At 43.3% G+C, this 12722-nt stretch overlaps 1 protein-coding gene across 4 annotated transcripts; it reads left to right on the top strand.

The window, feature by feature from the left end:
* Window positions 1–4358: 4358 nt before the first annotated feature.
* Fgg (fibrinogen gamma chain) lies at window positions 4359–11963 on the top strand. Of its 4 annotated transcripts, none has more exons than XM_087615992.1 (10): window positions 4454–4754; window positions 4901–4945; window positions 5112–5295; window positions 5387–5480; window positions 6819–6949; window positions 7217–7350; window positions 8110–8294; window positions 9744–10021; window positions 11051–11220; window positions 11753–11963. In XM_087615992.1, the coding sequence occupies exons 1-10, from the start codon at window positions 4680–4682 to the stop codon at window positions 11765–11767; spliced, it is 1311 nt and encodes a 436-aa protein (XP_087472118.1). In that variant the 5' UTR covers window positions 4454–4679; the 3' UTR covers window positions 11768–11963. The 4 variants fall into 4 exon arrangements, with proteins under 4 accessions (XP_087472104.1, XP_087472112.1, XP_087472118.1 ...); NM_012559.2 differs by having other exon boundaries at window positions 4654–4754; window positions 4898–4945; window positions 11753–11956; XM_087615978.1 differs by lacking the exon at window positions 11753–11963 and having other exon boundaries at window positions 4359–4754; window positions 4898–4945; window positions 11051–11642.
* The last annotated feature ends 759 nt before the right edge of the window (window positions 11964–12722 follow it).

A 12722-nucleotide genomic window follows, 5' to 3' on the forward strand; every position in this document is an offset into this window, starting at 1 on the left:
GTGGCTGGAGTGTGTCCCCTTTTGTGATCTCAGGAAGCCAGGTATTTCAAGATGTCAACACAAAGCCAGCCCTTCTCCCACAGATCTCACTTTGGAGGACAGAAGTGCAGTCAGTCACAGAAGGGTAGTAGGCCTCCCTAGTAGTGAAAACTGAACAGAAAAATTTAATCTTCTACATGTTTTATTTGTAGAAGTAAAGATTGCAGGATAAAGGAAGTATGGACTTTAGGCAGGCATGGTGAGCTGTTTTGTGGATGCAATAATATTTTCTATTCATATCATTATTGTCTATTCTTTATCAATGTATACTCTACCTCAAAATATATGATTGTGTGCACACATGAACACACACGTGTGCACACATATGTGCGCGCATGCACACACACACACACACACACACACACACACACACACACACACAAAATGAGAAGATATTTTTCCCAAGTGGAGGGCTGGCCATTTTCCCCTCTGTCTTACAGACTTGACCCACTGCTTTCTAGCACATACTTTTGTGAGTAAAACCTGATGTTTCTGGTCTTCATTTTGTTGGTTGGTTTTTGTGGCCTCACTTGCACACAAGTGGCAACAGCTAGGCTGCATCATGGAATCCGGCATGAAGCAGATGGATGCCCCAAATGGATGGCGTCTGAGCTTTCAGGCCTATGTCAGCTCACTAGGACAGAGTGTCATCTCTGTTAGCAAACTGGTTCTGAGTCAAGTGCTACAGATAATCTTTGGAGCAAAGCTGAGCACCATCAACAGGAGACACTCAGAAGTCCCCAGGGGATGCGAAGGCCCGCATAGCAGGTGTAATCTCAACTCAGAACACAGATGGCTGTGGGTAAGGAGCCTGGAAGATTATTGCTCTCACAGGCAAACCTGCACCTTCTGAATCACACTAAGTTGTCACTTGCCTCACATGATACATCTACTGTTTTCTCTACAAACAAAGCTAGAAGTAGAGGAAATCTGATCTAAGAAATGCCCTTTTTTTCCTAGGAATTCATTAATCATTTATGATGAATCCAAGAAATGAGTGGCACAAGCACAGAGGGGAGCCATTAGTTAAAATAGAATTAACCAAGTGGTAACAATGCAAGACACAATGTAGGTCACTAGACCTAGGGCTCGAACCTGGCAGAAGGTACATCTTTTTTTTTCCCCTAAAATTCTGATAACAAGTTTCAGATTTCGATCCAACCTTTAAAAAAAGAAGAAGAAAATAAAAGTGTTTCAATTCCCAGTCTGGAGCGAGGGCTTGTTGATTAAAAGCACTTGCTACTCCTGCAGAGGACCCAGGTTCCTTAGCCATATGCTGGTTCATGGCAGCTCAGAACTAATTCCAGGGAGCTCTCTTCTGGACTCCTCCAGCACCGGGCACACACACGATACTATGCACATATGAAAACAAACACTCATACACATGGAATCAAAATAGGTACATTTTTTTAATGTTCCAATTCTAAACTTCTGAGATAAAATTCTTTTACTTCTTCAGTGTATGGGTTTTATTTATGTTATGCAAATTGATGCAGCTAATAGAACTTCATGACCTTGAACACCTACCAGCCAACCTGTGGCAATGATTGTAGTCTGAAATTCAAGTCAGTATTTCCCACCTTCGGTGCAAAGACCCATGGGAGAAGCACGTGATCCATCTGCATTCAGTTCTGTTGCTTTCAGGCACCTTCTTTCAAGGCAAGAATCTACTTTTCATCTGCAAGGGGTAGGCTTCATTTAGCAGGAGCAACACTGGGTAATCCAGAGTCCTTTACCTGGGGAGCCTTCTAGATGATAGTTAATCACAACAGACCATTTACTGACGTGAACTTCTTGTATTTGCAACAAAGCTCATGTCTCATGAGTGCGGCATATGAATAAGAATCCCTGGGGGCTGGGGATTTAGCTCAGTGGTAGAGCGCTTACCTAGGAAGCGCAAGGCCCTGGGTTCGGTCCCCGGCTCCCAAAAAAAAGAACCAAAAAAAAGAATCCCTATTAGAAGTCTAAGGAAATAAGGAAATTCTTTCTTGTACAAGTTCTGTAAAACACTACTTTTTTTCTTCTTTGCCATGGCTTGCCGACATTCATAGGGACTACAAAATTTCTGTCTGTAACAGCCAGAATACAGCAAATACAGAGGCGAATGCCAGCAGCAAACCACTGAACTGAGAATAGGTCCCCCGTTGAAGGAATCAGAGAAAGAACTGGAAGAGCTTGAAGGGGCTCGAGACCCCAAAAGTACAACAATGTCAAGCAACCAGAGCTTCCAGGGACTAAGCCACTACCTAAATACTATACATGGACTGACCCTGGACTCTGACCCCATAGGTAGCAATGAATATCCTAGTAAGAGCACCAGTGGAAGGGGAAGCCCTGGGTCCTGCTAAGACTGAACCCCCAGTGAACTAGACTATGGGGGGAGGGCGGCAATGGGGGGAGGGTTGGGAGGGGGACACCCATAAGGAAGGGGAGGGGGGAGGGGGATGTTTGCCCGGATACCGGGAAAGGGAATAACACTCGAAATGTATATAAGAAATACTCAAGTTAATAAAAAAAATAATAATAATAATAAAAAAGAAAAAAAATAATTAAAAAAAAGAGTTGTGAATCCCTAATTAAATTAAATTTTATTCTCTCTAATTAGTTCACAGAGAGAGAACAGAGAAGCTCATCCATTGGCGTTTCCAGCTTGATTTTCCTATCCATAAAAAGCATGCGTCTTAGAGATTTTAAAAATAGCTTTTGTCTTTAGAGTTAAGAATATTTTTGCATACCACTGTTCGTTAACACACTCATTTTAATTTTGTCTATTTTGCTCTCTGGAAATTTCTAGAAAAATAGGTTTTAAAAAAAAAAGAAAAAAATTTCTGTCTGTAAAAGGTAATAATAATAATAATAATAATAATAATAATAATAATAATACTGCTGCCAGTGAGTTCTCTTGAAAACATCAAAGGTATCTGTCTCCATGTTTTTATGCAATTTCATTTTTTTAATTATTTAAAAAATGCAAATGTTGCCATGTTTTTCTCCTCCATTTAACAGCACATAAGGTACCTCACTTATTTTTGCAGTTTGGAAAATTTAGAGTACTGGAATATTAACATTAAAAGTAGATTTCCTTCCAACCCAATCAACTAAGGCATTCGATAATTATTGAGTGTTAACTGTCACTCTACTAGCTGCTGTAGTGAAACACCGCATTTCCATCATTAGGTTAACGGTTATATAATGCAAGGTTCTTATAAGTCCCACAGAGCATACAGAGCTGGGTCTGGGTTGTAAAATAAAGCTGTGCTAGAGGGAACCAGACTCCAGAAAACAGGACTTCCGGGGTCTGTTTGTTTGTTTGTTTTTGATTTGTTTGTTTTGACAGCCAGAGTTGCGGTAATTCCTATGAATGTTGGCAAATAAAACCAAGAAGAAGAAAAAAGAAAAAGAAAAGTAGATAGTATAGGAAGACAGAGCAAACAGCAGAGAGGAAGTAGCTAAGGGCTAGGAACTAAGCAGGTGATTGGTGACACTGCTGGAGCTATTCTGTAAGGATACTGGCAAATGGCTTGCAGCAGGAAGTGACTGAAGTGGAGGGCAGTCCCGTCAGCAAGGGAAGTGGTTACATATTTGGTTTGATGAGTTCACTTAGTTAAAATGGTTTCTGACTACAGAGCATAAACATTTATTTGTTTTAATGTCAAAGGAGACACGATCAAAACTTCAAGTATCAAATTGTTAGCAATTCTTTCAAATTAGTGCATTTCTCCCAATCCCATAGTTCTTCAGTTTACAGCAAGCTTGGTCACAAGAGGAAGAAAGTGACTGCACACATCTGTCACAGTGCTACAGCTGCTTGTCATCACCAAAGAGAGGTGACAGTGCCTTTTTCTCCACGACAGCAATTAAACTTCTCAGTATCTCTCTGTGTCCCTTCTCCTTGAGAGAGGCTTCTAAGGGAGTATGTGAGAAGTGGGTTTCTCTGAGTCCAGGTTTTTCCTCCAGGAACTAGATGGGGCTTTGGGACAAGCCAGTGAACTGGCACCTTCATTTTGGCGGCAGATGGGAGGTAGCCTATCTTCCAGTCATTAAACAAGTTGAGCCCAAAACTCAATGAGAACTGACCTAAGAAAAAGGATAGCAAGGAGGAGGGGCAGGAACCGGTTTCCAACATGATCGATCCTTGGGAAATCAGACCTGAGGAGTGAAAGGAGGAAAAGTTCCCTTCTTCCACCCCTTGGCTAAGACAGGTCTTACAGTAATGCCTGTGGCTACAGAAGGCCAGAACTCAGGCTGGGTTGGTTGCAGGAGGTCAGAACCCTGTGTTTGTTCTTCTGGAGGCGGTGTACTGGAAGTAATTGCAACACGCAGCCTCTGTCAGTCCTCAGCGCAGCCCCCACTGTTTAGCTGGCTTTCGCAGATAGATAGCTTTGGGTCTGAGGAGACAGGTTGGGCTGAGCCCAAAAGGAGGAGCTAAAACCTGTGTGCAAAATCTGGGAATCCCTCGGAGCACAGGTGAGAGCCAGAATGAGCAGAAAGAGCCCACATTTCTGGTAAAGAGACCCCGTGACCAGTTCCAGCCACTCTTAGTCCCGCCCAGACTGGGAATTCATATAAAGGCCCAAGGAGAGCCCAAGAGGTCACAGTGCTGGCTGTAAGGGGCTGGGAGCACCGGTCACCCAGACACTATGAATTGGTCCTTGCAACTCCGGAGTTTCATTCTATGCTGGGCGCTTTTACTACTTTCTCCAACGGGCCTGGCAGTAAGTGCTCTTCAGAAGCCATATTGTTTGAGAGAGAGAGAGAGAGAGAGAGAGAGAGAGAGAGAGAGAGAGAGAGAGAGAGAGAGAGAGAGAGAGAGAGAGAGAGAACCACTGGCAAATATATTTTTGTTTTTCTCCCACAGCAGTACACTGCTACTAGAGATAACTGTTGCATCCTAGATGAGAGATTCGTAAGTAGTTTCTGTGTCGCCCTCTTTCCCGGAAGTAGAGAAAGGTGGGAAACAGGGCGGTACTTTCATGTATCAGTTAAGCTTTTGGGAAACGGTTTACTATGTAAGGGTAGTAACTAAAACTTATCTCCTCAGGTGTTTAATTATCTGCTTACTGACTTTGCAGGGTAGTTACTGCCCAACCACTTGTGGCATCTCAGACTTCCTGAATTCTTACCAAACCGACGTGGACACTGACCTCCAGACTCTGGAAAACATCTTACAACGAGCTGAAAACAGAACCACAGAAGCCAAGGAACTGATTAAAGCCATCCAGGTTTACTACAACCCAGACCAACCCCCAAAGCCGGGTGAGGAAACCCACTGTGGAGTTAGTTACCTTTCCTGCTTTCGGTTGTGCTATTTGCTTAAGTGACTTTTCTGTCCCTGGCCCTGTGACAGGTATGATAGAGGGTGCCACTCAGAAGTCTAAGAAGATGGTAGAAGAAATCTTGAAGTACGAAGCACTGTTACTAACCCATGAGTCGAGTATCCGGTATGTGTCTGGGTTTTAATGTACTCCCCAAGGCTCCTGGAGATTTTTACTTAAAATTCCACACTTCAAAGAAAGTGATCTTGGAATTTAGTTTTCATTTAGAGTATAAAGTCTCCCAGTGGGGATAAGAGAATTTAGTACAAAATGAGTTGTACTAGCTTGTAATTTTTAAATTACATTGGAGAAAGGTTATTATAGATATCTTTGAATGCCATTCTGGCTCTATTGACTTGAATGTCCCCATCCCCTTACAATATAAAACCAAATACATGGGAACTGAAGTGTGGAAATGCTCTTCACAAATATGTTACCAAATCCACACTAATAAATCAGAGAACAGACAGAAGGAGGATCTTGGCTGCTATAGCAATTCATGTCCAAGGTGAAGGAGAAAGGAAACGTTTTGGAGCTCCTTGACCAGAGTACATGGACCTGAAATTATTTCTCGTCCCCGTCCTCACGTCTAGCTGCCCAGAGACTCTGGGCATGGAAGCGCAGGGATAGTTTTAACTCCTTTTCCTGTTTCCCCCTAAACTAAACGCACAGCACCGTCGGAAACTGAGCTAGATGGCCACTGGGGGAAGTGGCCTCCAACACACTTCTCCTCCTCCTGTGATCAGAGGGTAGGGCTTAGTGCTGCTATAGTTATCATTCCATTGCTTTTGCTCATCACTAGAGGGTAAGAAAACTGTTGTGAGAAAATGTCTAAGACAGGGAAATAAGGCGGTCCACCATTGTGTCCCTCTGCTTTACTTCAAAGACAGACCCAGTGGTCTGGGCATTGTGCATACTCTCTGTCATGTCTGAATATTTTTGAGCAACCATGCAAAGGATGACCAAGGCAGAATTCTCACTTTCCCCACCTGTTTTCAAGAGCTATAGGACCAGAAAAGGAAAGTATCTGCCCTTTCATGTCTGGGAATGCCCCAGGGACTTTTCCCATGTAAGTTATAGAACAAACAGAAATTCCCAAATGGCACACAGAGCTCCCATCGCTCTGATTCCTCTTAGCCAGACCTACCTCCCACAATTACCTGAGCCTCCTTATGGAGAAGGCAGGAGTCAGCAAAGCCACCTGTAGTGACCTTTGTTTATTGACAGGGACTTCTCCATTCCTGTTCAAAGTCGAGACCACCTGCCTGACCCACCCAATTCTCCTCCACAAGGCTTCAATTTAATTTTACAATTAGCAATTTTACAATTTCCCAAGACAGAAGTAATTTATCACAAAGGAGTTCTCCAGAAAATAAAGCAGCCTTTCTAACAGGGAAGATTAAAAAACCCTGTCTTCCGAAAAGGACCGCTTAGCCCCCTCTTCCCGCACCGCTCTGTTTCTAGGTATTTACAGGACATCTATACTTCAAATAAGCAGAAGATCACGAACCTGAAACAGAAGGTGGCCCAGCTTGAAGCTCAGTGCCAGGAGCCTTGCAAGGACTCTGTGCGAATCCATGACACAACCGGAAAAGGTACACACGAACTTAATCCTGGGATCAGGGTCATCAAAGCAAGCAGCCAAAATAAAAGCAGTGGTGCACCTCGCACTGTACAGCAAGCTTGGAAAGTATCTGACCTTAAAGCTAAGGGTTCCGACCAGCCAGGGCTCCCTTGGGGATTAGTCAGTAATTGGGAAGGGATGACAATAGGCAGACTAGAGAGGCTGCTGATGCATTAACACCGCCTGGGGTTGGAGCCACTGCCCACTGCTGTGGTTTTACTTGCCCTTTCTTCTCCAGATTGTCAGGATATCGCCAACAAGGGTGCCAAAGAAAGTGGACTTTACTTCATTCGGCCTTTGAAAGCCACGCAGCAGTTCTTAGTGTACTGTGAAATCGACGGATCTGGAAATGGCTGGACCGTATTGCAGAAGGTAAGGGCCTCTGACTGCATATGTATTAAAAAAAATGGCCCACGTTGCTCCAGATGGTTCTCTAAGCATAACTCTCACCTCGGCCTCTTTGAGATGAGGACTGGTCTCACCTTAACCCACAGAAGAGACGGAAGCATGAGATCGCCTAGGTAATGAGGAACAGGCAGTGTTTGAATCCAGCAGCCAGGCTTTGCGGTGCTCTGAGGCAACACCATGCTGACTGTCACAGAAGCCAAGTCCTTTAGTGAGGTGACATGGCGGAAGCCTCTTTCCTCAGATCAAGAGCTAAGGCTGGCCCTTAACAATAACCCACAGCCTCTCTGAGGATATAATTGGGCAGCTCACAACAAAGCCTTTTTGGCATCCGCCTGTCTGGTACCCACTGCAAAACTGGCCTTTTTACCTTGTAAGCTTATGAGTTCTGAAGACCTCCATGGGTCTTTTAAAAGTGCACAACTAAAACAAAAAACAAAATTAGCAGCAACGACAAAAATGTCCATACCATTATAGTAGGAATAAGCATGTAGCAGGTGTGTGTGTGTGTGTGTGTGTGTGTGTGTGTGTGTGTGTGTGTGTGTGTGGTGTGTGTGATCCTCAGAGCACCAGCATGCCATTTGACAGTTGGGGAGATAGAGGCAGCTTGGAAGAGCACAGTTAGCTGGTAATTGGCCAAACCGTATCCTCCACACATTGAATGTTGTTTCTTTATAAGCACCAATCATCTTTCCTCTGCTCTTGCCCATACTGTTATGCAACTAGAGGCTTGATGGCAGTGTGGATTTCAAGAAGAACTGGATTCAGTATAAAGAAGGATTTGGACACCTGTCACCTACTGGCACCACAGAGTTTTGGCTGGGCAATGAGAAGATTCATCTGATAAGCATGCAGTCCACCATCCCATACGCACTGAGAATACAGCTCAAAGACTGGAGTGGCAGGACCAGGTATGGAAGGGACTTTAACATTTTGTCTTGGGCTGGGGACATAGCTCAGTTGGTAGAGTACTTGCCTAGCATGCATGAAGTCCTGAGTTCAATATCCAGTGCTACATAAACCAAGGAATGGCGGTGGTAACTATCTATAGTTCTAGCACCCAGGAAGTAGAAGCAGTAAGGTTGGGAGATCAAGGTCATCTCCAGTTACATAGTGAGCTCGAGGCTAGCATGACTCACATTAAGCTGTCTCCAAAAAAAAAAAAATTTGTCTTAGCTGTCTGCTACATTTATTAGACATCAATATATTATCAGCTAAATGGACCGTCAGCTGGCAATGGCCTAACAGCAAACAACCTGACAAGGGCAAAGAGCATGACCAGGCTCTTTCCAAGAAGAACTTGGACAGTCCAAAGAGAGTGAGAAAGCTAGGCTGTCTCCTCTAGGCGGGATGTGGATGCTGGGGCATTCACATGTCCAATTTACACACCTTGGACGCATTCGGTGGTTGCTATAGGGTGTTCAATATGAACCAGAAATTGAGCATGAAATTAAATTCAGTCAAATTCAAGCATTCATGTTTCCCACTCATACAATGATTGTTCACTCCGTCAAATCACAGACTGTCTGAAAATTAACTGACTCCTGTGGGGATCTGCAGCCCTGCCAGGCTGAGCGATGCTCTGGGGTTTGGGTTTTAACCACCTCATGTAAGTGAAAAAATTGCAGAGCCTTCTAATTAGACATGAAATATTGAAACATGCTCCATTTCCAAGTGCATTTTTTAAACTTTATTTTAATCCCCAAACTATCCCAGCAGCAAGCAACATTTTCCTATGTGAGCATCCTCCACTTCCCAAGGATGAGATATGGGGAAAGAGATTAACTATTTTCTAGAATTCTCTATTTAGTCACAAAAGACCATTTTTCTCTCTACTCTGCAAAACCATAGCTGCCTTTACTAACTTTCCCAGAGGAGGTCTCTCTGACTCTTGAGGCTCTCATTTAATGCATCACATAGGGTTCGTGGCTTCTGCAACATTCTAGAAAGTCTCTTTTTGCTGGTACACCATTGCTTTGGAAAAGAAAACCCTTTTGTACCCTCACACTTTAAGTGTTGCGGATGGGTAAGGAAACCCGTCTCCTTTAAATTTGGAACATGGGTTCACTCATTGTAGATAATTACTCTGACCTATGTGTGTGCAGTGCTAACAAAGGTTAAATGAAAGCTGAAATAATTACATTTTCCCATCTGTTTCCATTTGATCTCAAGATTGTGTAACTAAAAAGCCAGGAGGTGGCTTTTAGTTTTTCTGAGATTTGCTGAAGGCTCTTTAGATCCATCCTGGGTGCGGGGATGTGATCTGGACTGGTGCACATGGGTATTGCCTGGAGTTGCAGAAAACGTTGTCATTCCATTCCCCTCTTTGTGACTTGAGATCCTCCACTCCACCCTCACAGCACCGCGGACTATGCCATGTTCAGGGTGGGTCCTGAATCCGACAAATACCGCCTGACCTATGCCTACTTCATTGGCGGAGATGCCGGGGATGCCTTCGACGGCTACGATTTTGGTGATGATCCCAGTGACAAGTTTTTCACATCCCACAACGGCATGCACTTCAGTACCTGGGACAATGACAACGACAAGTTCGAAGGCAACTGTGCTGAGCAGGATGGATCTGGCTGGTGGATGAACAAGTGTCACGCTGGCCACCTCAATGGAGTTTATTACCAAGGTATTTTTTTCAGTTATGAGTATATGTGTAACAGATGCTCTATGGAAGGTAATAAGCAGAAGCAGAGAGATGAAGCATTATAATAAGCACAGAAAGTCTTTTATCTTACAGCTTTTCATTTGAAGTCAGAATTGGATACCACTCACTATCCAACTGGCATTACCTTAAAGAACAGAAAGAGTTTGCCTATGGTGGTCACCTCTAACTCCCACAAAGCATCAGTGCTTTGATATTGTGCTGAAACTCATTATCTGACTTGGAATTTGGTGTCTCCTTTAGACCTACCATGTATATGATAGCGTTACCATGTCTGTGCTTGTGGACACATTATCCAGGTTCAGCTGTCTATGAACTATGTCAGGCACAAGCAGTGAACAGTGGATAGGTGTCCAGAGAAATGAAGTGAGAGGCACAGAAGTACCAGGAAGAGTGAAAAGTCATGGAAGCCTGGATGAAGGGTCTAGCCTGGGCTTGGAGATGCTCGTTTTAGCATGGGGGGAGCGATGGTTTCTGTAAGGCTTAAGGCGTTTGGAGCACTGATTTCACTGACCACCTAGCAGTTCTGTATGGAGAGACTCCAGGGATACCGAAGGATCTTTTAAGGCCCCATCTACTAATGAGAAACTCCATGGTGATGTAGAACAACTTTCTACAGACACCTTCTATAGCCCGTAATAGCATCTTCCATTAGCCAGACAATTGTGCTGCCATGCAGCGTCAGACCACCTGATCAGGAATCTGCGGCTCCTACCATAGTAATGGGAATGATGAAGGATTGCCTCTGATGAAAGAAAGACAGACAGAGGGAAACACAGACAGACAGAGAGAAGTGCTCCAGCCCTGATAAAAATGGATAAATTTTAAGTACTGACATAATCACCAAAACGACTTATTGGCTCTTGGAATCTCTAGGGATGTTTTCAGTTAGGAGGAAATGCTGTAGACGTCACAGTAATTCTATTGGAACTCTAATGAGCTGAGAAAATGTAGGGAAAAAAGACACACCCATGCATCTCTGACTCCTTGCAGGTGGCACTTACTCCAAGTCATCTACTCCTAACGGTTATGACAATGGCATTATTTGGGCCACCTGGAAAACCCGCTGGTATTCCATGAAGGAAACCACCATGAAGATAATTCCCTTCAACAGACTCTCCATTGGAGATGGGCAGCAACATCACATGGGAGGATCCAAACAGGTCAGCGTGGAGCATGAAGTGGATGTTGAATACCCGTAAATCCTCTGCCTGGACATTTTAAATTAGACACAAAGAATCAACTATTAACTTCTATTAGCCTGTACCAAGTTCCAATAGTTTCCTCAAATTTTCTTCTATACCTCTATATTCGAGTTATTAATTTTGGTCTCTCTTAAAATGATATTTAGCCATAAATGGACATTAAACCCCACGTGAACCATGTTTCTAAGTTACTTGAATCAAAGTTATTAAAATTTGTTTGTTTGAATGGACAACATTTTGTTTGACCTTTCCCCTAAATATTAAAAGTAAAACTACTGTACTTTATTTTATGATCAGCTGTAATTATTGTTTTTGTTGTTGTTGTTTCCTGAGTATTTTTAGTATGCACTAATAAAATAGGAGAAATTTTTAGAACTTCACCTGTATATTTTCCATGTATTTTACCTCTACATCATTAGTATTTAATTCTTCTTTTTAAATGAAAAGTTATATTTTTTAATATACCTTTTGTTTTATTGTGTATTCATAGGTTGGAGACATGTAAAGAACATTTCCAAGGTGATTTGCTCTTTTAACGGACTTTATCCAAGCAGAGAGATATATTTTTCCTATGAGACCATGGAACCTCACTTCCTTTACAGAGTTAATGGGATCCATGATGCAAACTCCATTAGCAGTTTTATGCTGGCGATAATTTATCTACATGCATTTCAATAAACATTTTGTTTCCTAAGATGAGACATTCAGTGGCTCCTTTGAATTACTCTTAATTGCAGAGTTCACATGTCATGGCTACATAGTATCCAAGTCAAGGGGAGTTGGAGGGAAAGGAAAAACATTAGCCTCCAGGGGTATGGAACATACAGAGTACAGTAGCTCACAGTGACACATGCAACAAACGAAAGTGACAGCATTCCATGCAAGAACATGAACACAGGTCACAGGGTACCAAGCATTTAGCCAAGGTGCATGGCCAGCTAAATACACACCTGCTAGAGTAAGCTGTTAGGAGCCTCTTCTAGAAGAGACACCAAGCACCTGTAGCCAGTATATCACATAGAACTGTACTCAGAGCAGAACTGAGGGACAATCTGCCCCTCTCTCGGGTGAGCCAGGAGGTGAACAGAAGAAACCATTTACTTGCTCTGAACAGGCGTTCCGAGATTTGGGGAGCTTGATTTAGCTGGCACATGCTTCTAGAAGGGATCGGCTAAGTGCAGGAAACTTGCATCAAGTTATTGTGCTGAGTACTTGGCTCGTTGTATTAAAAGGCCCTCTATCCTTTATGGCTAGTAGCCACCATAAGTGAGTGTGTGCTATGCTGTCTTCCTGGGCCTGGGTTACCTCACTCAGGATGACCTTTTCTAGGCCCATCCGTTTGCCAGCAGATTTTATGATGTCATTGTTTTTAGTAGCTGAGTAAGACTCCACTGTGTGGATGTACCCCTTTAAAAAAATCCATCCTTTGGTTGAGGGACATCTAGGTTGTTTCCAGTTTC

The sequence above is a fragment of the Rattus norvegicus genome, chromosome 2, assembly GCF_021556685.1.
Source record: "Rattus norvegicus strain SHRSP/BbbUtx chromosome 2, alternate assembly SHRSP_T2T, whole genome shotgun sequence".
Lineage (NCBI taxonomy): Eukaryota > Metazoa > Chordata > Mammalia > Rodentia > Muridae > Rattus > Rattus norvegicus.

What these genes read in the sequence shown, in the direction of transcription:
- Fgg (XM_087615978.1), top strand. Translation starts at nt 4,680, where the DNA reads ATGAATTGGTCCTTGCAACTCCGGAGTTTCATTCTATGCTGGGCGCTT. An exon ending in TTTCTCCAACGGGCCTGGCA is followed by an intron (nt 4,755 to 4,897) that starts GTAAGTGCTCTT and finishes TTTCTCCCACAG; the next exon opens with CAGTACACTGCTACTAGAGA. An exon ending in GACTGGAGTGGCAGGACCAG is followed by an intron (nt 8,295 to 9,743) that starts GTATGGAAGGGA and finishes CCACCCTCACAG; the next exon opens with CACCGCGGACTATGCCATGT.